This window comes from Sinohyriopsis cumingii, chromosome 8 (genome assembly GCF_028554795.1).
Source record: "Sinohyriopsis cumingii isolate HCF-2022 chromosome 8, ASM2855479v2, whole genome shotgun sequence".
In the NCBI taxonomy this organism is placed as follows: domain Eukaryota; kingdom Metazoa; phylum Mollusca; class Bivalvia; order Unionida; family Unionidae; genus Sinohyriopsis; species Sinohyriopsis cumingii.
The window spans coordinates 102,418,505-102,445,541 of record NC_142968.1 but is presented as its reverse complement, the minus strand read 5'-3'; the positions used below and the strand labels follow the sequence as shown (position 1 = coordinate 102,445,541).

Sequence of the window (27,037 nt, the reverse complement as noted above, 5' to 3'; positions counted from 1 at the left end):
TGCAGACAGATATCATTCAGCTATAGGTTCAAACTGTTAATTTCAAATTAAGTTCTTCTTTATTGAATAGCATTAATAATATTTCAGTTTTGTCAATTTGTCAGTTTTGATGTCAAATTATGTTATTATTCTCTGGGTTTTTTTGACAACATTTGGGATGATTTTGCTCAGTGTATTTATGCAAGATACAAGGGAATGATGTTTCCATTTCAATATATTACACTACACCCTCACTACAAGATGGTATGCTGTCATGGTCAGTACTAAATATACACAAAACTAATTACATCTTTTGTTTAGAGTAGACAGAAAGAATGAGTTTCCTATGGTATAGAGATAGATTGAGGTCATTAGGCTAAGATGTATTCATACGCCATATGCAACAAGCCCTGTCCCTCAAATCAGAACATGAATTTGGTTTTGTATTTATTAGATAACCTTCAGGGACATTGTAATGGTTACTACAGTTAACTTTCCAGCCATTATGAGACTGCTCCAGTGGCCTAGTGGTTATAGTGTCCACCTCAGATGCAGGAGGTCATGGGTTTGAACAGCTGCCTTGCTAGACACTCAACATTAGGGGTTAGTGTTATGACTGGTCAGCCTGGTGTCAAGATAATGTGACGGGGTGGGACATAATGCTAGATGTCTGCGGCATGATGCCCCTGTGCTAGACATCAATATAAACTGCCACACTGCAGACATTGTAGCAATATGACTGAAAGATTGTTAAAGCTACATTAAAAATCCAAATCACAATCACAAACACACAAATCCAGCTATTGTATCTTAAAAACAGTGTTGCATGTAGAGTCATTACATTTCATTTACCTTTTCATCTTAAGTTTCATTTACTGAACTCAGAAGTAGGTCATAGTTACCTACTTTTCATGCTCTTAAGGTACTGTGTGGGGTCATGAACCATTAAAGCGGGATGAGACAAAGTGTTAAAGGAAGTCATATTCAATTTCAGCGGGCATGTTGTTCTAGGGTACTACGATCCTACAAATGCTGAACTAAGATCTGCAAAAAGCTTTGAGGGACGGCTGAGTCGCCTGCTAATTTTAGATACAGAGTATTCAACAGCACAGATCAGCTCGTTATACAGTACACGAGCTTCTAAGGTCAGTGGACTTCTGTTGAATCCCTTGGACTCTCTCATGAAGCTGTACAAGGTGGATTATAGCAGTCAGCTGTCTAGCAACATCTGTATCCCAGGAGGCTCGAATTGTACAGGACTTTTTGATGGTAAGGGACTGAAGACAAAATTAAAAGACACCATTTCTGACTCAGTTTGTTTTTTGGTGCTTTTTATTGGAATATGAAATTAAATTGATTTTGTTCACACAAGTCAAAAAACAATTTTTGTCATCATAAAAATTCATACTATCTTGAATTTAAAATAACAAGAATGACACATGGATTTAAATATTTCTCCATTAATCCAAATTATATTTGTATTTCCACACCTTGGCATTCATTTATACATCCATCTGTCTATCAAGCTGTCCATTATCCCTCTTAAACCTCTTTGTGAAAATTCAAAACTTGGTAATTACCTTGTCCATATGGTAACCAAGCACAATATGGGTAATGATTTTGACTTCATTGCCTGGGGTCCCTTTGAAGAGGGTACCCTAATAGTGTAGTATTCTTACCAGGGGTCCCTATGTGGAATGTCATAGGTCTGATATACATTGGGTGGGGGTTGTTATTATTCCTGATTCCTTCCCTGGTGCCTAGTGATCCAAGAGATGGGGCTCAAATGTCCAATATTCCTGAGATGGGTATCATTCTTTGCTTCTTTAACTGGGATCTCTTGCAGGTCAAAGGTCCAGTATATACAAGATGGGTAGAATTGTTGACTACTTTCCCTGGTGTCACTGGGAGTCAGGTCAGAGGGTTTAAATATGTCAACAAAGTAGAGTAATATTTTTGATTCCTTCTCCAAAGTAGTGTTCTTGGTTTCCTTCCCTGGGGTCCATGGGAGGGAGTTATTGGTCCAATATATACCAGAGGAGTCATATTCTTGGCTTCCTCCCATGTAGTCCCAGGAGGGATGTGATAGGTCCAGTATATTTGAAGAATAGTTGTATTTTTGGCAATACACACATTAGGTATTCATGTCTCATTCCACAGGGGTCCATGGGAGTGAATTCAAAGGTCTAGTGTATACAAAGGGGTATATCATTCTTGGCTTAGTTACCAGGGGACCCTTGGAGGGAGGTCAGAGGTCCAGTAAGCACATTAAGAAGGGTAATGTTTTTGGCTCTTTTCACTATCTCTGGGAGGGAAGTCAAAGATCCAGTATGCTGAAGAAGGATACATTAATATTATTATTATTATTATTATTATTTACTGTATTGACCTTGTATATTGCCCACAAAATTGCTTGCAGCATAGACCTATTATTAATATTATTATTATTACTATTATTATTATTATTATTATTATTATTATTATAGTAGTCTCATTTGGTTAAAGTAGCCCAAACAAGCTGTTTGAAATTTTTTCATGTGGAAGTTGATCATCTAATGCATAATACTTTTGAAACTCCAATCATAAAGTTGAGCTTATTTTGTTACAGTGTAATTTCTGCTCATTAGCTCTAGTTGTCCACCATCAACAGCCTGAATGGCTTGCACTGGATGTCAAAATTTTGAAAGTCAAGGTCACCATGACTTGAAGAAGAAAAATGTTTTCTGCATATAACTTGAGTTCTCCACCATGTACAGTTAGCAAATATTGTGGATAACTTGCACTTGGGGTAAGGAAAGATGGAGAGAATTGGTTGTAAAGTTAACTGGTGCCCCAATGACCTCTTGGGTTAGGGGATTGATGATGATGATGATGATGATGATGATGATGATGATGATGATGCAGTGCCAAGTAAGTTTATGTATTAAACAGTACACAGAACAAAAAAAAAGCAAAAGCAAAGGATTAAATACTTAAAATGCAAAGTCCAATTTTTGAAAAATGAACTGCATTGTTTTAAAAAGTTCAGAACCTTCTCAGCTGGAAGATTGACAGTGTCTAAGATGAATTCAGTGATGCAAGGTTGAAGGTCAAAGGTCATGACAGATTTTTGCTCTGCACATGTGGACATGTTAACTCAGATATATCATATGTGTTATGTTTAGTACATATTTATGGAACATGTCTCATATGATAGATGACTTGATGAGATTGTAATGCTTTGTAACAGGTTTGTAAATATTGTATTCAATGCATTGGTAATTGGTTCTGTTGATTTACAGTGGGAACATACATGTTTAAAGACAAATAATTTTTTTTGTAGCAACAACCTTTCCCACAGTCAAATCATGTTCCCAGGATCAGTACAGTGTCACAGCTAGAGATGTCAAGCCACAATGGACATCGCCAGTATTCGAAAAATATGTTAGGGCTAAGCAGACACTCAGCTCTGGAGGTAAGGTTTTAAGTTGTCAGGGCTAAGCAGACACTCATCTCCTGAGGTAAGTGTTTTAAGTTTTCAGGGCCAAACAGACACTTAGCTCTGGAGGTAAGTGTTTTAAGTTTTCAGGGCTAAACAGACACTTAGCTCTGGAGGTAAGGTTTTAAATTGTCAATGCTAAGCAGATACTCATCTCCTGAGGTAAGTGTTTTAAGTTGTCAGTCCTAAGCAGATATACAACTTTAGAGGTAAGGTTTTAAGTTCTCAGGGCTAAGTAGATGCATAGCTCCAGAGGTAAGTGTTTTAGGTTGTCAGGGCTAAGCAGACACACAGCTCCAGAGGTAAGTGTTTTAGGTTTTCAGGGCTAAGCAGACACAGCTCAAGAGGTAAGGGTTTAGGTTGTCAGGACTAAGCAGACACACAGCTTCAGAGGTAAATGTTTTAGGTTTTCAAGGCTAATCAGACACACAGCTTCAGAGGTAAGTGTTTTAGGTTTTCAGGGCTAAGCAGACACAACTTAAGAGGTAAGGGGTTTAGGTTGCCAGGACTAAGCAGATGCACAGGTATGGAGGAAAGCTTTTAATTTGATTTCTGACCTGGATTTAATCAACAGAAATTAAGTTTAGAGTTAAGCTTCAACTGAATTTGGCAAGCAACATGGCTTGCCAGTGTGACAGTTAACGATAGTGCCAATAAAACTTGCTTTTTCTTTGCAACAGTATGTAGACACATTTCCATGGTTGACTACCTGATACCTTTTTTTTTTCATTCAAAAAGTTTCACTTACATTTATGCTTAGTTCTGACTTGCATGTCAAAATATTGTAAGAATCATCCTAAAAAGGATACAGCATCTGAATCCTTTTCTTCACTAAAAAGATGTGCAATGCTTTCACACAATAGTAATATTTGGATGCCAGATAAAGAGGCAATCATCCTTATGTCAGTTATATACAGTGTGACCCCGCTATAACACAGTAGTTGGGAGCCATAGAACTTGACCATGTTATAGACCGAACCGTGTTATAAGCAACCAGGTCAGTTAGCTGAAGAAAATTATTCATGTACCGACACAAAAAATGTGGGGAGGGGGTGTAGGTAATAAATGCGGACAGTAAAATACGTGCTTCATCAACACAGTTACCATCTTAAATCGATGCATTATTAAATGAGAAATACACCTGTTTTGGAAAAAGAGAAGACATATATAATATTTTACTTTATTTTAGAGAACCACGAATTGGTACATATACGTATATACTGTTTATAGCATGAATAGTATCAATGCCATGTACTCACCTGCAAACCTCATCATATACATTGAATCCACAATACAAGTTATTCCATCGAAAATATGCACACACACACAGCTTTAAAATATTCAATAATTTTGTCACAGGTCATATTGGTCTGAATTCAGTGGGAAAATGTAGCATAATCAAGTAACGAATGAAGAAGCACATTTACTTTTCAGTACGTCCCAAGTTGGTAAAAGTTAGTTTGCGTTTTAAGTCGCCATTGGTAGCATTCGTCAGCATAAACTTTTTTCCTACAAAAGAAAACTTTCATGACAGTTAATGTGTTCCAGTCACATTGGAAAATGCAAAAATCCATCAGATTCCATCCCTTTTAAGTTTGGTACTGACTTCCTCTGAAGAAAAGTTCTTTGCTGTTATTGAAAGATTGTAGTTGGCTTTCTTTGATGAAGGGTGCATGCACTATTGAAGTCACCGCTAAAGGACAGCTTTGGAGAACCAAATGAATGCCCATTTTTTATTGTGGTAGCAACATCAAATAAATGTATTGCATGATTGCGGCAGATTTTTTTTCCAAGTACATTTTCATAACAATTGGTGCTTCAAAGGTAATCGGTTTCCTTTGAAATTTCAGCAAACTATTTTGTCTGGGTACATTTTTAAAAAAGGAATTGGATGCCATTTATACTATTCTAGTTACTGTCCCTCCTTGCCTACTGAATAAACCAATAAGTAAGATGTAGTTTTTATTAATTTTTTTAATATTTTTTTAAACATTTGTGATAGCAACGTGATGCTGCCTTTCATGCATGCATCTGAAAATTAACAAAGGGTCAAAGGACAGTAGAGATGCAGGTGTTCTGGTTTGATGATTATTACAGAAAATGTTGGTGTTCTGAAGGATTTAATTCTTTTTTTCATACTTTTAAGAAATAATTTTTTTTGTGTACAAGAAAAATACATGTACACCGCTCCCTCGATAACTCACGCCCAGATAACTCGCAATCCCGCTTATAACGAGGTGTCCGTCTTGGCTCCCAATTTTTTCCAGAGAAAATGTATTTGAAATATCTTTAAAATACGCTGAACTTGAAAAAATTACGATAAGAATTGATAAATTAAACCTTGATACATTGCTCGTTTTATCATCAAAAATGGTGATTAATGCCGGTAAAAATATAATCTATATTTTGAAATTTGCAAGTTTCAAACAAGAATTAATTTCAGAGATCTTGAAAATGCTTAATTACGCGTATTTGGATGCCAATGTTTGATCTGGGACGCAGAAAATCACTGAGGCGGAGTCCTCTGTATGCATGTAACAGGTGCGCGGGAAAATTCAAAGATTTGCTGGTCCTGTTTCAGCCACCTGCTTTGTGGGAAAATGTGTTGATCAGTTAACTGTGCTGATATTTACAATGACAGAATTCAGTGACTGAAAGACTCTTTGATGTACATACATGTTGCCATTTTATAAGAGTACATACAAAAAAGAACATGATGCAATAGCTAGGCGGCTAGTTCAAAGGCTTTGACTGGCGGCGGGGTGAGAAAATGTACTGATATTTAGTAATTGAATTCAGAGGCAGAAAGACCCAGTTTTAAAATCCTAGTGAGACCTCTGTTTTAAGATATCATATATTATGTAAGTTTTTATGATAAATAGTTGTCAGTATACTGTAAATAAACAGTCTGGTGAAATAGCGATCAATGAAAACTTCTGGTAAATGCTAACAGGTGGCAACAGAGAATGAAATAAACACCAGTTAAACATCTTCCTGTGTGAAAGTCACGTTCTAATCCTTTAATTCCATTTCAGTGTAAACATTATAATCACAACATATTCTGTTCATTGAAAACATCGAAACCCATGAGTACTTCTGTGGGAACCTAATTACATGCCGGCTTTGTTTTGATCAACAACTTGGGGAAGTGTTTGTTGCATTAGAAAAAATCGATTACAAGAGACCTAGGGTGCTGGATTAGGGGTCTTGGAGCTGCCTTTGATGTAAAGCAAAACAGTAACAGAGACAGCGACGATGATAGTGACTTCGAAGGTTTCAGTGAAACTGATGTCATTAATGCCGAGGCTGTTTGGGAGAAATTCGTACAGACTCATGGTCCTGAGATGGGTGTTTCTCTTGATGATATGTAGGAGTGGATTTGTGCTGACAATGATTGCCCCACAGCCGAATACATGTCAGATGAAACAATAATTAATTCTATAACGAACAAATTTGCAGCAGAAGACGATTCTAACTGGAGTACCACAAGTGTTGAAAGTGATGCAGATGCAGATGTTGCACCACCTCCCTCCTCTGCACAGGAAGCAATCAGATATTTTGATATTGCCATAAGGTGGCTGGAGACCCAAAATGTTGACTACGTAAAGCTCATGCAGTTGAGAAATCTGAGGGATTTTGCTCGGCAGCAGAGAAACCAAGGAGTAACACACAACAAAAAAAATTAACTGATTTTTTCAAAAAGTGAATTGATATTTGTCAAGCATGGCACAAACGGCAAGTATTAACTTGTTCTAATTTATGTTGTTTTAAATTTGTAGACCAATTAAATATGTTAGTACTGATTAACCCTTGTTTTTTTGTTTTCTATTTTACTAATATCGCATTCAAATCTATCTATCTATCTATCGTTCAATCAACATTGTTTCTCAAAAAGAGTCGATCTTTTGTGTATAAAAAAACGTCTAATTTGGATCAAACAATAAAACTAGAATGTATCCAATTCAACATAAAAATTAGTGACATAGTACACAATGTATGAAGTGGTACACATGTTAAGCGAAAGGAAACCACGTGGAATAATGTTTTCGATGATCGCCTCAATATACTGTAATTTATCCTGAAATTAATGTTGTCCTATGAGGAAATAATGAATAAAGTACACCGTTATTTATTCACAGTTAATTTCAGCATGATTATAAAGTGAGTGTTCAACAGTATAATCTGCCTACCCTACCCCTCCCCCCTTATTTTTCTTTTATGTCGTCGATCACTTTATTGGTTTTGGGCTTATTTTATAGGTCCTTTGATAACTCATGCCTCACTTATAGTGCGGTCGATGTTTCTAAACCCCGATGTGCGTGAGTTATCGAGGGAGTGGTGTATTTGAAATTTTGGGAGCCACACCACATCCAAATTCGCGTTATAATGGAGTGCACTATAGCGGGGTCACACTGTATTTGGACAGTAAAAAAAAGAGTCTTGCATGTTTCAATACATGTGTGTTTGTGTGTCATTTTATTGCACAAAGTCATCTCACATTGAGTACAATATTTAACAGCCCTTGTTGTAGCCCAGCAATTAATTAAGAACCGAAGTTAAAGAATTGGAAAATTATTTTTAGTACACAAAGCTAACCAAGATGCATGCAAAGAGATCAGCGTTTAACATAAATCGTGCTAATGAAGAGAATGATGTTTTGATAGAGAGAATTTGATAAGACATTTATTTAAAATAGTGGCTTTATATGAAACTTCATCAACCAATAAATGGTATTGTTGATATAGTTTCTTTTTAGAACAAATTGCATGTATTTGTGAAAATATGGGTACAATTTACATATCTTCAACAAACACAAGTAGTCTTAACTTTGCCTTTCTCTTTCTGTCTTGCTTTAGACTATGATGACTAGATATGTTGCATTTTCATTTGATAAATGGCTGATAAAATAATTGCTGCTTGATATTCTATTATTTTATGATGTTAAGAACACATACTCCTACTGTTACATTCACCAACAACACATCTACTTCCCATGACGCAGTCAGATAACAATTTGTATAAGCTTCACACTAGGCAGAGGTATAACAGGTGATTTGCAATGTGGTGTTTCTCTTGTGATGTCACACAGACATAAGTCACAAAATTGCCAAAGTTGTACATGTCATAAAGTGTAATAGTTCAACATGTACATTTAAACTGAAATATCTTGCTAACCAATGATTGCATCAAGTGAAAATTTTCAGATATTGCATAAATCATCATATTGAATTATTTAGTAATGTAGTATTTTGATTTCCATCCGCTTTTTAAAAAAAATAATTATATCTATAACTTTAAGGCCATTTAAAATTGATAACACCTACTTTAATGCCTGAGAAAGCTTGCCAGTAGCTTTTCATGGATCAGTGGTTCTTTCTGGGGTTTTCCCTGGTTCTTCCTTCACCATTTATTCTGGCTGCCATGTATAGCCTATCTTGTGCTGAAAAATGGCATTAAACCCAACAACAACAACAATTACTTTAATGCCATTTGAGATAAATTGATAACACCTGGTACACTTTCTTTAATGCCATTTGAGATCATTTGATAAAATTTTGTGAATTTCAATTCCATCTGAGATCAGTTGATAAAACTTTGTACACTTCAGTGCCATTTGAGATCATTTGATAACATTTGGTACACTTCAGTGAGGTTTGAGATTAATTCAGTGCCATTTGAGGACAATTGATAACACTCGGCACACTTACTTTAGTGTCATCTGAGATAAACTTTGTATACATCATTGCCATTGAGATCAATTGATAAAGCTTGGTATATTTATGCATCATCATTTTGCTGCATAATTTGGTATTCTATCTTCATGGTGAGGTGAAAGGTCAGCATTTTCAGTCAGTCGTTTTTGCTGTTTAACTCTACAGCTGTTTAAACTTGATGCCTTTATGTATCACTGATGGAGGCTTTGTTAGGTATCTCTTTAAGGTCACAGGTCAAAGATCATATCTTCAAGGTCACAGATCAAAGGTAATATCTTCAAGATCACAGATTAAACTAATGATATTATCATGTTTTCTTAATTGCATGGACAAAAATTAATTTATGTTAATTGCATAATATATAGTCCGATATGAAAATAACAACCACCCATGGGAAAAGACCAAGCCTCTAAAATTGGTTCTTCAACAATGCACCAAGTATTATTATTATTATTATTAAACTTTGTTTTTTGCATTATTCAACAAAACCATAAAATACATGTATGTGTTGTCCTCTCCTAAAATTATGTGCCACACAGGATTACTGTATCCTGCTCATGAAAAGAACAAGTCACTGATCTTTATTTGGTGCACCATGACTAAACACTGATTTCACTAGGAATTCACAGGCTACACATCTAGCTTGTAGGCTTAGAAACAACTGTTCACCCTTCAAACAATATCTGGATTAACAAATTGCTCAACTCACTGAGATCATCAGAATGTTTTCTTATGTGATAGGCTTGGTGTTGAATAGGGAATGAAAATAAGTTTAATGCAGCTGTTGTTAATAACATGAGAACATAAACTCTGTCTGACTTTACAAATCAATTCTGTAAATATGGAATGAATCCAGACCCGACTGGAAAAGGGGGTAATTCATATCTCTCCTTGAAGGTTAATTTTTTTCATCAGACATAGCACTAATTCACAGACACCTGTTTCTGTCATTAAGAATAGGAACTATTGGAAAGACTCACTCCCCTTCACTGTGTTGTTAGAAATTTCCCTTTTCTACTGAAAGAAACAAATTCCTGTGAATTAATTAGCCTTTCATACTCTTCTTGCTGCTACAATAATAATTGATAAGAATCATCCTATTAAATGGGCAAGGTAAAGAAAATTAATTAAAAGAAATGTGACTGCTTACAGCAGTGAGAAATCATTACCAGGATGGGAAACACCTTGCTGCTGAGTGGAAAGCAGGTGACATTATATACATGACTTTTATATACCGGTAGGAAAATTTGCTGGGAGAAATTAAATGGCTGTTCAGACCAGGTGACTGTTATATAAAGGTGACTAATTTGGACAGGTTTGACCATACCATATTTTAATGTTAATCTTGTGTGTTTTTTACTTTTTCTTTGACCATTGCAGATACAGCCTTATCCTGGGGAGTTTATGGTGTAGGTTTTGCAGCATACAGTGAGAGTGACAATGCAGCTGTTTGCACTTTCAGATTCTTTAACAAACGTAAGTTCAGGAATTTTTTTAATTAACTCTCCTGAATCAAATTCATCAGTTATCTCCATAAGCCTGATGCCTGAGTATGGAAGAGGGTGTTTTGAGCTTTGAAAAAACATTAAAAGTCATATTTTTTATATTAAATGAGCTAATGTGCTTACATCAAATTAAAAGGTCCAAGTGTCTATGGTTGTTTCCATTTCTTGCAAATGCCTTTCCTCAGTTTTCCATTCAGATACCTAAGAGTTGTATCAAAATGTTTTGACTGTGGGATGAACATTGCATTTGTTATCTATGGCAATCTTCATTAGGTGGAATGCAACTAACCTTGTCCCACCCCGAATCTCACCAGAAATGTGTGGGGCCTTGTTTATAGAATAGTCCATGTCATAACATACAGGCCCAACATACTATGGCCATGGCTGTGACAGCAGCTATGAACCAACAACAGGTGGAATGGGATGAAATGCTCTAGACTTTGCAACCTTAATCATCTGATCTCCTCTTTAATGATCAGGTTCATGGAATTGAATTCACAACAAGCCATCAAAGATACATTCCTTCCATCACTCACAGTCTCTGCTACAGTGGAGGGCTTTGCAAGGTAGCCAACAACAGGTCTCCGGGCACACATGTAACAGGGCACACATATACCAGGGCACACATGTAACAGGACACACATGTAACTGGGAAGCAGTCCTACTTTATTTACCACCATTAAAAACCATAGTTCTACTGAACTAAGGGACAAAGGGAGGTCTGTCATTTTTGCCATCATTCCATGAGACCCTTCCTGTCCCAAATGACATACATTCATGCCCCACTTCTCACAGTTCTTGAAATGGTGAAGGCTTCAATCTTTCTTTGCAAAATGGGGAAGATTTACTACAACATGTGGACCTGACAAAGTAGTTTCATGGGGACTTGGCATTAAAGAAAAACAAACCCTTGTCTAGCACACCACCTAAGCCTTTGTACACAGTTCTTTCAGCTACAATACATCACTTGGTCATCAACTTAAGAGAATTCAGTCAGCACATTTATGCTCTTGGGTTCACTATTTGATGCAACAACAGGTTATAATACCATCGATTGTCGAGACTACGCAGTATTTAAGTAAAAATATGTTATCTTCAGGAATGAGAATTTAATTAATGCAATTATAGATTTGTTGTCTATATGGAGCAATCCATCTGCTAGAGAATTCCTTCACCTGCCGAGTTTTTACCAATTTGTCTTTTAATCCCTTGTATGACAATCAGATGTATAAACAGCACCCATGAACATTAAGTATGACTTTACCATTAATGCAGATTATATATATTAGAGAAAATGGTTTTCTACCTTTGCTGGATGTGGTAGTGTATGTTTATCAGTAAGGAAATAGTATGTGTCTAGTATGGAAATGGTATTATAAGTCTAATATGGACATGGTAGTATATGTCTAGTATGGAAATGGTAGTATATGTCGATTAGTATGGAAATAGTATGTGCCTAGAATGGAAATGGGCATATATGTCTAGTAAGGAAATGGGAGTATATGTCTAGTAAGAAAATGGTATTATATGTCTATTAGTATGGAAATGGTAGTATATGACTATGTATGGAAATGGTAGTATGTCTAGTATGGAAATGGCATTATATGTCTATCAGTATGGAAATAATAGTATATGAATATAGATATGGAAATAGTAGTATATGCCTAGTATTGAAATAGCAGTATATGTCTATCAGTATGGGAATAGTAGTATGTAACTATAGGTATAGAAATGGTAGCATATATCTATCAGTATGGAAATAGTATGTGTCTAGTATTAAAATGATAGTATATGTGTTGTATGGAAATGGCAGTATATGTCTATCACTATGGAAATAGTAGTATGTACCTAGAATGGAAATGGGTGTAAATATCTTGTAAGGAAATGGGAGTATATGTCTAGTAAGAAAATTTTAGTTTATGTATATTGGTATGGTAATGGTAGGATTTGACTATAGGTATGGAAATGGCAGTATATGTCTGTCAGTATGGAAACAGTATGATATGACTATAGGTATGGAAATAGTAGTATATGCCTAGTATGGAAATGGTAATGTATCATTAGCTCAGTTGGGGCAGTTGGAAGAGTTTTCATACCATAATATGCTCCATTTGGTTGGCAAAGAGGAAGGTGAGCCTTGGGTCCTACATTGTTGGATTCTCTTTGTGAATCCTGGTCAGAATAGAATTGTTCTTGCATTGTCAGAACTATATCTCTCTCAGGCCCACTATCTCTGACTGCTTTATATTCCCAAAACACATCAATTTATGCATGAAACTTGCTTTGCCTGACAGCATGGGTTTATTGTAAGAACACATGCTTTTTTCGTTAAAATACCATTGTCAGTATTTCTCAGTGAGCACATTCTGTGTCCACTCTTGGCAACATGCTACATTAAAATTGTCAATTTGATGTGTGACATTTAAGATATTCGTTGCTTTTGTCCTTAGTGATATCGCTATAAGGGAACATTTCCTTACATAGATTTCAAAAATGAACTCTATATTCTTGCTTTTTCATGATGCTGGGTGGTGTTGCTATGTTGATGAATATCATAAACTCCAGAATGACTAATTGTCAATATGGTGGTTGAAATATGTGCACAGAATAAAAAGTCTAACTCATTAATCAGGAGTTATTATAAAAAAAATTGTTGTTTTTTGGGGCTTTGCTTCACAGATGATGCTACATTTCTCCTGAATCACAGCTGTGTTTTGACATTTAACCTTCAAATATGAATCACACAGGTAAACTATTCCAAGTACCATATATGTATTAAAACTCCAACTTTAAGAAGTATTAGTGCTGATCACACACTTTAATAAAGATGGCTTCAGCATTTTCACTCAGTGCAATGATTTGTAATAACATTTGTTCTTCAGCACTCATTTTTTGATGTACTTAACTACAAACAAATTGGGTTATTCCACTTAGTGTAGTTTACCCGTGACAATTAGCCTAATGAGCTCTCGGACAGTAGTGTTCAAAGGATTTGACACAACACATCACCTGTTATTCAATTAAGTAATCTCAGAAAGGTGTTTGTTTCTCTCTGGCTGCCTACCTTTTAATTGCTTATATCAGCTGCATACACTGCCTGACCAGAGTTTTAAACGAGTTCTGAGCAGGACTGTTTACTGTTTATATGCACTACAGGTAATTGGTCTGTATATTGTGGTGGTCAAGAAATATACATTTATATTTTATTTATTTTTTAAATTTTGGCAGAGATTACTGGAAGTCATGTTTTTGCATGAAACTTAGTAAATGTTATGGTCATCACCTAAAAATGTGAATGTGCATACAGATAAATCACTTTGCTTGCTGTACTGTATGAAAGAATCTTACAAACACATCTTGTCTCAGTTTTCAGTGGATTACCATGAAATGTTTATGCATGTTATGGTCATCATTGAAATAGGCATGTAAATAATATTGACAAATCTTTATGCTCTTTCAATTTGTGATAGTTATTGCCCTTTTTGTCCTACAAATGAATACTTGTGAATGCAGCTTCTCTTTAATTATTTGTCAGTTGCTCTGATTGAGCCAATACATGTTATGGTCATCATCAAAAAATTTGTATATGGATAAATCTTGGAGCTGACATGATTTTTATAAGAATTATTGCAGTTAAACACAGTGTACAACACAATTTGGTTAGTGTTGCAGTTTTTAATTGATTGCTGTGAAACTTCGTACATAATATCATTAGAAGATATGCTTGTTGACCAATCATTATACTCAACAGTATTTTTTAGAAGAGTTATGTGGGGCTTTCTTTATACTCTACATCAGGGATCTCAAACTCAAATCACCATTGGGGCACATGAGGACTACTAGTACATTGGCCATAGGGCCACATGAGGACTAGTACATTGGCCTGAGGGCCACATGAGGACTAGTACATTGGCCATAGGGCCACATGAGGACTAGTACATTGGCCTGATGGCCACATGAGGACTAGTACATTGGCCTCAGGGCCACATGAGGTCTAGTACATTGGCCTGATAGCCACATGAGGACTAGTACATTGGCCTGAGGGCCACATGAGGACTAGTACATTGGCCTGATGGCCACATGAGGACTAGTACATTGGCCTCAGGGCCACATGAGGACTAGTATATTGGCCTGAGGGCCACATGAGGACTAGTACATTGGCCTGATGGCCACATGAGGACTAGTACATTGGAATGAAGGCCACATCACTGAAACCTTTTCATATAGTGCAAGTGGCTGATGAAAGATAGCCAGTTGAAATGTTGGAAGCAATAAGTATATGCTATAACAATTTAATTTTTATCAAAACTGTACAGAAAAAGTTGCTTAATTAGCTATTTACAAATTCTGAGTGTCATTGTGGGCTGCAGGAAATATCTCCAATGGCTGCATGCAGCCTACAGGCCACATGTTTGAGACCCCTGATCTAGATGCATCTTCATCCTAGGTTAGAATGCAGAGGAGGAGTGGGTAAATTTATGTGTGCAAATTCCTCTCTGTTCTTGTAGTATATTTATTTACCTAATGATGGCTTGCTTTATGCAAATTAGTAATCATGCTATTCTGTTGTAAATCTTACTTGTAAATTTCTCCTTTCTTCAGGTGCTAATTGCAGTATGCCAAGTGGTCCCATAGGGGGATCAAAGAGTTGTACAACTATTGAAGGAGGATCAAGGTGTACCCTGACATGTAACAATGCTAACTATATCCCCTGGGACACCCTGCCAACTTATAGTACATGTAGCAGGTACAGCAGCTGGGGCAGAGATGATGGGGTCCCACCCTATAGGTTTCCTGCATGCTCAGGTAATTTCACTGGCTCTTTTGAATTTTAGAATGCTGTTTTATAATGATCATAAAGGGTGACTTTCCTTGATGAGAGTTACCCATGTCCAGCATCAGAATAGAATATTTGCATTTCCCACCATGAATATGATTGGGGCATATGATGTTACAGTAAAACCATTGTTTAGATGCCACCTTTCTGGCAATTAAAAGTGTTCCACAAGAGTTGATAATAATATGCAACATAGTTGATTTATGAATTAAAAAAACGTGGATTTTCATGATAGGTGGTCTTTCAAAACAGTGGTCTTTGATTTCTAATTACTGTACCTGATCCATCTGTCTGTATTCCAATTTAAGTTAATTAAAGGCAATTAAGTTTTGAATATTTTTCAGCATCACTGATAATGTGGCAGTGCATTCATATTCTATAAATACATTTCTAGTTCCTTTTTTGTTCTGTTTATAAAAGGTCATTTTTCTGAAAAGGCCACCAATCAGTTTGCAGAAGGAGGTGGTCTCAAAAGGGGTTAAACACTGTATTGAAATGCCGGAATTTGTTGATATGTCTATTCAGTATTCATCAATTATGCTTTCTTCAGGAACAGCATTAAACAGAAATATATCAATATTTTTAGTGTACTCACCCACACAGCATGTGAGAATAGGCAACCCTCAGTCCACCCCAGCCCATATTTCCCCAGCCTTTATCACATTAGCCTCATGATAAAGGTATACAAAATTTCTTAAAACTGTGAAGAGAATGTATGAATATGTTTTGTAGATATTTTTCATTTGTGAGTTGCAAATGACAGAGGGGTGAGACATTGTTATGTGAGAGATCTTGGAATGTCCCTGGTCATAGATTGTAATGCTAATGAATATTACATTTTAAAAAAGTCATTAAATTGGTGAGATACCTTTTTTATAAATCAAGTTGGCATGTGACAGATTTCTTTTTGTGCATCATAAAGTTGGATTTGCCTCCCTTTAAACATTGGAGCATATGCTGTCAATTGGTTTCACTAGTGACAGGATTCAATTCAGTGGGTTGCAATGAAAAGTCCTTGAATAAAAGAGTGTGTTTTGAATTTAAAAAGTGCTTGAATTTCTTTTAAAAAGTTACTTGAATTTCTTTCAAGCCACCTTCAATTTTATCAATACTGTCGAATTGCACAAATGTAATTTACAAGAAAAAGTTGGTTGGCATTGAGTTTGGCATTGATGTTGTATTGTCTCATAGTCGCCCACAAGGCTGCATGCCCTACCCTGTCAAATGCCTTCTTGAAATCCACGAAGACATGGTACAGATCTTGCTGGTGTTGGAGGTACTTCTCACACAATATCCTGATGTTGAAGGTCTGTTCTGTTGTGCTGCGCCCTGCTTTTAAACCTGCCTGCTCCTCGGCAATGATTTTTTCAGCCTGTGGCTTTAGTCTGTTAAGCCGTATCCTCAACATGACTTTGCTTACAGTATAGACTTACTTATAAGTCAAGTCAAACTGCAAGTAACAAAGATCCTGATGTGCCGTAATATAATGTGCCTACACATCAGGGTCCATGTTGTTTGTTCAACTGACTACTCTTATCAAACTGCACAGACCCTGATCTGCCGGCACATTTTGCAACAACAGATCTGAGTCTCTGCAGTTTGCAGTTGGACTCGTCTTAAAAAGGAGTGTATACAGTGAATACGTCGAAAGACAATTTTACCAATTGCTTTGTCGACATGGAAACAAATCAACCCATTGCAGACTGAAGTTAAGACTTTACAGTTAGATTAATTGCTACAGTAGGAGCTTGTTCATCCATATTTTTGGGCTATTCTTTATGTCCCCCTCCACACTGGCAGCCTGACACTCAACAGCCCAGGTTTTAATGGGTTTCAAGCATTCTGATAAGCTGAATCTGGTTGACACTTAAGGATGATTGTCAGGGTGGGGTGGGAGGAGTGTAACTGTTCATTTATATGCGGTCACGTACTAACTAGCCTAGCTGGTTCAAACCTTTTAGTCTTGTGGTATGTGTGCCTGACTGTGAGACTATTGAACCCGGTTTGATTCCTCACTGCAGCGGTAAATAACACTTTGTTTCTCCTCCCATTATAGATAAAATCCATTATCTAAAATGAACCTGTTTCATCTATTTCTTAAAATGCATGCAGATAATGAGGTGTTACATGACAGCACAGTCAATGGATAAGTGAGATGCTTGTATGCTGTAGGTCATTATATGACAACACAGTCAATGGATAAGTGAGATGCTTGTATGCTGTAGGTCATTACATGACAACACAGTCAATGGATAAGTGAGATGCTTGTATGTTGTAGGTCATTACATGACAACACAGTCAATGGATAAGTGAGATGCTTGTACGCTGTAGGTCATTACATGATAGCACAGTCAATGGATAAGTGAGATGCTTGCATGCTGTAGGTCATTACATGACAGCACAGTCAATGGATAAGTGAGATGCTTGCATGCTGTAGGTCATTACATGACAGCACAGTCACTGGATAAGTGAGATGCTTGTATGCTGTAGGTCAAGAGAGTGAAATCTATGTAATGATGTTGTTATCTTGTTGTGTTGAAACTGAATTAATAGCTAGAAAAGTGGTATTTATTTCAAAAGATAAAAACCAGTTCTCACTGTAGCAATTTTTTAACACAATCCCCTCACACTGTTAGGCACAGGGAATTATTAAAATTGCAATATTGAAAAGAGTCATTATTTCTTCACTTGTTTACTCTAACCCTATTGTTCCTTGAGAAGTTGGGCTTAGCAAAGCTCAAAGCTCTAATGTGCAGGAAATCCCAGTCATCCCCCCCAAAAAAACAAGTTTCAAGACAATCCCAGTAAACCAAACAAAAATTGAGAGAAACTGATTTTTTCCTTTAGCAACAAGTAAACCTTATTTCAGATACTGCACAAATAAGTCTGTGGAGTTTTCTGTTTGCAAAGTTGTATGATATATATACATGTATATACTGACCAAAAGGAAATGCGTCCTCTTTGATAATGTATTTCTTCTGCTAAAATTAATTTGTTGTTAGAATTTAACTATAGTAGTGGTAATACGCACTTTTAGGCTCTGAAAGTGCCTTTTCCATGAAAAATTTGCAAATGAAAATAAATTTCTTATGCTGTTATTTATTATTTGAAAGGATGAAGTACAAAATAATTGTGTATGTTCTTAAAGAGTAGTGCATTTTTTAAAAATCAGTTTCTATACTTGCAGTTTTCAAAAAAATTTTGTAATGTTTACATGCCTGTGGTAAAAGAAATTAATATTTTTACTTGCTCATTTTGAATTTTCACTTGCCCAGTGTTACAGGTATTATTTAATCTCAGTCTGTATATGCTTGCCCATGTCAAAATTAACTTGCCCCATGCAGCAGGTAATGGGAATCTCAGAGGAAGAAAATAAGTACTATTCATAATCAGAGGACCTGAATTTACTGAAACTTTTAATTCCATTTTCAGTGGCTAGTGACCTGACTAATAATCTGAACTTGACACTGAGGTATGAAGTAGCTGGCAGCTGTGAAGCAAGCAAGGCAATTAGTCAATTCCAAACTAATCTAAACACCGTCAATGCCCAATGGCACCAGGGACTGTGTAGTGGAAGCAGCTGCAGTGCCATCCCTGTCAGCGTGACCTGTGATGGAGCCAACTCAATGGTTCTACAAGCTTCATTTCAGTTTATCAAGTTTGTATTGTTTCCTTATTGTCCACTTGCCAATGATGTTGGGGAGGAGAGATAGCCTATTTTCCCATTCATTTATGACTAAAAAAATTTCTTCATTCATTTTATTTGTTTTTTTTTTCATTTGTTACACCTGGAATATCTTGGACCCACTTTTGAAATTGATATGTGGGATAAATATCAAAACTACTATTTATTACTCAGTCATGTTAAAAATATATTTCAGGGACCCATTTTTCATGCTTAAATGACTTTTGTGTTTTCCACTATGTATTTATTACACCATCGGTGTCTTGGATCCTTTTTCACCCACACTCATGAAAATTTGAATGTGCATACATTACAAAGTGAGCAACTCAGCAATGCCAAAGTAATTCCTATAGCCTAATAGTTTATTTTCAGCTGCCCATTTATTGTGCTCTTAATATCTTGGAACCAATTTCTCCCTTACTCATGAAAATTGGTGCAAGGATGCATCTGACGGAGAGTAACTCAGTCATATCAAAAGGAGGTCACTGTGATTTTTAAAGTTGGTATGACTTTCGTATTTTCATTACACCTGATATATTTTGGACCCTATGAAACCTAGTCATGAAAATTGGTATCTTGGAGGATTTACTCAGCCATACCAAAAGTAGGTCACTGACCTAATTTACTGGTTTAGTGGTGTTTTTTGGTTGTATTTTCAATTGTTACACCATTACTATCCTGAATCCATTTTCTTGTACACTCATGCTACTTTCTCAAGCTGAGTAACCCAACTATATCAAAAGTAGGTCACTGACCTAATTTTCATTTCTAGATTGACAGATTTTTAGCTCCTTATTATGTCCTCAATACCATAGATTCTATGTCATCTAACCTAATGAAAATTGATTTGTGAATACAGCACAAAGAGTTTCACAACCATACCAAAAGTAGGCCATTATGACCTAATTTCTTCTTCAAATGTTACTTACCCTCAATATTTTAGGAGAACATGCGCAATCCAGCTATCACAAGCTAAAAAAAAAAGATATTCACTATTCTGTTTGGCTTACTTGAACAGTAAAAGTGTGTTATGTACATCTATATTTTTGTGTAACCTTGGGTACATGACCGGACCTGTATTGTGTTTTTAAAAAATTTCTTGGCAGTAAATTGTAATGATCCTCTGCAAACAAAATAATTAAAAGTTAATTTTTTTTGTCCATGGGTGTAGATTCTATTTTTGTAAATATTAAGCTATAAACAGGTATTGCCAAGTTTTGGAGTAATTTCTCACTGGTTGATGGGATCAGGTGAATTCTTAGAAGAATTAAGTACCTTCCCATTGGATGGGTTAGGTCAGGTGTGTTCTTGTATGATGGAGGATGTATGCGGAATGTCGGTTAGTGAGTAGGAGAAAAATTAATTTTCACCCCTTATGCTTGTAAATAAGCACCTGGAGATAGATAATTGTTTTCATTCTTATTTCCTGTTTTTGTTGTAACATCAGTCTTTAGATGTATTTGATGTTGTGTTTAGATATTAGTCGAGAAGAAACATTTGTATGGATTCTTCACTGGAACTACAAAGTGCTCTTTGGGCTAAAATATGATTCTGAAATATTTTGATTTATTCAAGAGTTCTGGACAATGCCTTTGTGATTTTTGGCAGACTGGTACATTCAGGGATCTGGAATTCATTTGGAACATTTTATTCTTTAGGACTTGTGATAGAACTTTTGTAATTATTTTGGATTTAATCCATTTAACTGTAAGCTCCACTTAAATTTTCATTTTTATAAATCTGATAATTTAATTTTTTGTTAATTTTTTACCAAACTGATTGTTTTTGCTTGTTTCTGTTAATTAATTCGTGACCATAGAGTTGTAACAAGGTCATCTTGCCAAGAAAAAAGTCAGACAAGATAGGTTTCTCCATGGATTGAGGGATTTGCACCATATCCCATCAGCGGTCACTTACTTCTTTCACTCATGCCTGGTCTTCACACTCACTCAAAATACAGTGCACTTGAGAATATTTACCACTTTTCACCAGTTTCAGTAATTTTTTTTAGCATCTTCTTACCTCAAAAATTGTACTCCAATTGTTTATTTTACTGAATCTCAACTTGTATCATTCTAGATAAATATTTTACACCTTAGTTGTCAAACATTACCACATGATAAGCTAATTGGTACTTACTCAATTGCCGGCCTTAAGTATGACTGATTTCAATTGTTTATGCTGTTGTTATGCTCAATTTGTTTAAAGGTATCTACACAGTTGTCAGGAATAAATGTAGGGTTTTTGACCTATCTGACCTCACTCACCACATCTAGAAACTTGCTCTTCTTTTCCAACACTTGTATTCCCAGTTTCCACTCTTAAAATAAAGCCATGCAGCATTCTTTTGCATACCAGGACATGGTACGAATTGCCCATTGATCCTAGACACAAGGACACTGTGATCTCATTCAAGAGTGCTTGTAAAACTCACCTATTTCAGCTACAAGGGACAGACTTAAAGACTTTATATTGTTATTTCCTTAGTTATTATCAGTGTATTTTGTTCTGTTATTTTGTTGTGTTTGTTTTTGTAATCTTGTCCTTGTGTATGTTTTTATGTGCTATCTAATATTGTGTAGAGTTTAGAGCTTCAAAATATTAGGTGCTGAAATAAATCGTCATCATCATTATTATTTTATTATTATTATTATTATTATTATTATTATTATTATTGTTGTTGTTGTTGTTGTTATTGTTATTATTAATCTGTCAACCCAAGGGGTGACCATTATCATCAGACATTTGCCTCTGCAAGCAGATGATTTTAGCGCTTTTGTTGCCTAAACATATGATAAATATCTTTCTTAGCTTGGGATGGCAAGTTAGTGGACAGTCTCTAAACACATTATAATTAAATATTATTAAAGGCACATGTTTGACTAAAAAAATTGGTTTTCTTGCTTGAATTACTTTGTTTTATCAGCCATTTTGGGGGGGTCATTTTCTGTATCTCTAACCCTTTTTTACTTTGACTAATCATGGTGCTGATGAAGCTTTGTAAAGAGTTCCATTAAAATGAGTTCCAGTATGCAGTAAAATTTCTGCCTTCACATTGTAGCTCAGTTGTTAAATGAAGGCTCACAACCAGAGGGTAGTAATTTCAAATCCTGTCCAGGCCAGGGTAGTTTCTGCTTTCATCATATATTTCAAAGCAGCACACTTGACCTGCTTGGTATCGGACCAGTCCAAAGCTCCCATTAGCAGTCCTATGTTATTAGTCATTTGACCATTAGGTTATCAAATCCAGGAGCCATGTTCTATTTTTAATTAAATGAAAGAAAATGTGTTTTGTACATTAACAACATAAATGTAAGGTATTTTGTATGAAGCAAAAATGTGTATTGAGGTGGGGTTACAGTTTGGCTCATTCAGAAAAATATTTTCTCATAGATGCCAAGATGTCACCATTCAGAATCTTACTGGGTAAATTGCAAATAATACAAAATAGGAAAAAAAACTTGTATACATTAACAACATAAATGTAAGGTATTTTGTATGAAGCAAAAATGTGTATTGAGGTGGGGTTACAGTTTGGCTCATTCAGAAAAATATTTTCTCATAGATGCCAAGGTGTCACCATTCAGAATCTTACTGGGTAAATTGCAAATAATACAAAATAGGAAAAAAATCTTGTATATACTCCATATTTTGGGAACTTCGTATCAACCATGTTTACTTTGTCAACAGTGTGTTTGGTTCATTTATAAACATTGCTTATACGTAAGTGGCAGTTGTTGATATGTCAGATATTTAAAAAAATCAGAAGAATCCATTTCCACATGGAGATGCTGGTGGCCCATTAGTAATTACTTTCTCTTTATCTCTCTCTCTCTGTTCAAACTTCTTGTTGCCACCAAAGTTCTGTAACTCTTACTTTTATGACACTTTGGTCATGAACTAAGTAACAGAAAGAAGCAAAAGAAAAATGAAATGTTCTGTATACATTTCAGAGCTGGAAAAATACTGGTCTGCCAAGAATAGTGATGTTATCAAGAAGGTGTTGTCTAGAACTCCTTTGAATAATTCACAATAGTTCCAGAATAATATTATAATTCCAAATAATGAGCACTTTCTATTTCCACTGAACTGTCCAAAGAAATGGTTTTCCTTCCAAATAATTTCTAAGTACAACATAAAATGTCTGCTGGCTTACAACAGGAACACAAGAAATAAGAATGACTCCAAAATAGGAATAGGTCTGGTTGCTCAGTTCTCTCCCTATATACACCTTCTATTATGACTGTATTTCACAACATACCCTCACATAACAGACCTTACTACTCGTTCTATGCTGAACATGCCCATTCATGTGACCTAGCCCAACCATTGAGAAATTACTGAATTCTTCTAGAACCATCCAAACCCAATCAGCCAATAAGAAATTAAACCAATGTTGTCATTGAGTCTTATTATTAATATTATTATTATTATTAATTTTCAGCAAGTACCTAATCATTTATTTATAATTTTATGCTCTTAACAGACTCAGTTCACATAGGCAAAATTGAACTAAAAGTATTCTGTGCAACTTACAACCATGCATACAAATTAAAAATTAGATAAACTCATGTACTAGGAGTTAAAAAAAATATAGATATACATAAAATTACATATAATTTGATACCATTTCGATTGCATATTACAAGTAGATGTACTTTAAAAAGTTTTAAAAGTTTAATCTTTTCAGTTCCAATTTTTATGGAGTTATTGCCCTTATTCCATCAATTTTACATCACTATAGCAGATCCTTGTAACCAGCATAATATGGAAATCATTCTGAATAATCTGATGCAATTAGCAGTGTACACTGTCTCATAGATGCTATATGCCTTATAAATTCCATTATTCGTAGAGTTATGGCTTTTGACTGTTAACTTCATGTCCTCTCATTGGATTTTGCAACCCCATACATGGAATTGAATGCCATTTTGTATGTAAATTGCTTGTTACATGTAGATATGCTATTTAAAGGTTTGTTTTTTGAAGTCTGATTTTGATAGTTTTTTGCTGTTTTTCCATGAGTAATCTCCACTACAGCATCAAGCTTAGCTCAGGAATAGTTCTACTTATTCTGATACAAGTTGGTGTAAATATTATGTCATAGCCCCAGAGATGACTTTTAGAATTTGTCTTGCTAACTTCAGGATGGATAGAGTTATAGCCCTAGACTATTAACTTAATATCTTTACATCGGATGTTGCTTGTATCTAGAAGAGGTCTTGAACCATTCATGTATTCATATGTAATTTGTTGTGAAAATTGTCACATAGATTTAAGTGTGTCTTTAATGGGTTAGTCTCATGTCTATGTTATGACCCCCAATTTGCTCATCAAGATGATTTTGGTTTTTGCAAGATGTTTTCACCAGAATCTGATGATTTCAACCAAATTCGTCATGTAGCTTATATTTAATTTCAAATATTCCACATTATCATTTTAGGAAAGTCATGGCCCTTTATTCCCCAGCTATATAACTTTCCTCTCAGCTGCATAATTTCACCTAGGAATGTTGCATTTCACTAACATGTACATGATATTGATAAGGCCTTGAATAAGTTTTATTTTCAGCATTCCACATCTTTGCTTAGAAGAGTTGTCCCCCCTGGATGTCTAATTTAAACAAACTTTGGTTTTCCAGCAGTTCTATTGTTTAATTTATGACCCAGCCAAATAAATTTTAGCAGTGCAATCCTTGGCAATGTACCCATCACTACTAGCTTGACTGTAAAAACTTAATGATAAATGAGCAACTCAACATGCACAATTTTTAATGATTAAACGATTGTTTTCCTCAGTTTCTGAGTTAAATTTAGAATCAAAACTAACAAAATTAATAATAAATTCCTTAATGACAGCATATTTAAAAGCAAAGAAAGAATATACAAGTATCAAGCAACTGAATTATTTTACATATTTTTTGTTTCAGAAGTACTTTATCAAATTCAAATTCTGTGACCCTTAGTCCTGTGGATATTCTGAAAGTTGCACTGGTGGATGAAAAGTCACTAAATATCACAGTAAGTAGTTTCCTAAAATTCAAACTTTATTTCTCTTTAGTAATTAAAACTTTCCAACAACTCCAAAGTTGAATTTGGTAAACTAAGTTTGGAACTTGGGGTATTTTGAGAACACCCACAAGATGTACATTTGCACCACCAGACTGAGCCATAATCACCAAGAAACTAATCATGCCAGCTTACTTATCATTCAGGGTACATTCTATTATATGGCTCAGTTTGAGCAGTGTCCCGCACTAATCAAGTGCTATCATTTCAGTACTAAATTTGGAACTTGAATTGATAGCATAGTTAATATGAATCAAATGTTTGATCATACAGCATCAGCTGGGGTAATAAGCTGAAAATTTTATTTAGAATGTACTGTTCTGCATAATGAAAATATTGGATTTTTGGACTAGTTAAAAATGTTATGTTTAAATTATTTGTAGCCTCTTGACTATAGTGGCCAGGGATGTGGTATAAATTCCTGTAAATCACTTGCAAGTTTAGTCCAAATGCAAACAACATAGACCTTGATATGTCATTACATAGTGAATCAGTACCTGTGTTGTTTGTTCTCCTGATTACTTCTTACAATCCTAAACCTGCTGGTGCACGATACATTGGAATATCTTAGTCTGTGCAATTTGCAGTTGGAGTGGACTCATAAGCAAGTGTGTATGGTATGTAATGGGTTTTAGGTTACAGACGGGGTCATAGGGGTAGGATATGTAATAAAAAAATCATGGGGATCTGTCATGGAATTGACTCTTGTTAGATACATGCATGCATGCATACATATATACAGACAGACAGACAGATACACACACACACACACACACACATTATTTTATATTAGAAGGCATCCCTAAAATAATAAGGTTATTTTGCACATATCTTGCCAACTGTAACATAATATATTCTTGTTCAATATGTACCCCATTTCCTTTCATCTTTCGTACCCTAAGAGACCCCATGAAATGATGCATAATTCAATTTACTGGTCAGTACATAAGTCCAAATTGATTGTCATTTCATGGTTTTATCAACTAATAATGTTTTTTTTAGTTGTTCCACTAGTTCAGGCACATCACATTTCTAGACTCCTTTAAAAGACAGACTCAGAATAATATGTTAGAGTATCCACCTTGGAAGCAGGAGGTCATGGGTTCAGACCCCAGCCAAGTCATACCAAAGATTTACAAAATTGGTACTAACAGCTGACTTTCTAGGTGCTCAGCATTAAGAGGTTAGTATTAGACCTGGTCAGCCTGGTGTCAGGATAATGTGACTGGGTAGGACATGATGCTACATATCTGCAACATGATGCCCCAGTGCTTGATATCACTTTAAACTGCTACACTGTAGACATTATAGCAATACGACTGAACAATTGCTAAAACTACGTTAAAAATCCAAATCACATACACACACTCAGAATAGTAGTTTCCTTTATTTTGTACTCCGATTTAAGATGACCTGTAACATGTTACATTTTTGTGGCATTATAGAACACACTAGTTTACAGGAACTTTTAATTGTATTACAGAATTACACCCCTGACCTGACCACCCTGAACATTAGAATGGTATCTGCCTGTGCCGCTGGTTACCAGATCATTGGAACCAACTGTGGTAAGATGTATTGAATTATACCAACCTTTCTTTCAGTGATATCTATATCCATCGATCCTATCCATCAGTAATGACAGTTGAACTAGGGATTGTTGAATCCTGGCTGCATTAAATGTTGATGTAATTTAAACTGAGAGCACTGGCTTCAAAAGTATTATTTGTGATATCATTGCCTACTTCCAGCATTATTGATCTTGTGTCAG

At 35.5% G+C, this 27,037-nt stretch overlaps 1 protein-coding gene across 2 annotated transcripts in view; it reads left to right on the top strand.

Annotated features, from left to right (window-relative positions):
* Window positions 1-27,037, top strand: part of LOC149794261 (uncharacterized) — a 290,094-nt gene that overhangs the window by 229,233 nt on the left and 33,824 nt on the right. For both annotated transcript variants that reach the window (XM_089968394.1, XM_089968393.1), the window contains 7 exons: window positions 974-1,248; window positions 3,302-3,433; window positions 10,552-10,647; window positions 15,279-15,482; window positions 18,946-19,171; window positions 25,128-25,218; window positions 26,750-26,834. In XM_089968394.1, the coding sequence (XP_089824520.1) occupies window positions 974-1,248; window positions 3,302-3,433; window positions 10,552-10,647; window positions 15,279-15,482; window positions 18,946-19,171; window positions 25,128-25,218; window positions 26,750-26,834 (1,109 nt within the window). The remainder of the gene's footprint in view (window positions 1-973; window positions 1,249-3,301; window positions 3,434-10,551; window positions 10,648-15,278; window positions 15,483-18,945; window positions 19,172-25,127; window positions 25,219-26,749; window positions 26,835-27,037) is intronic.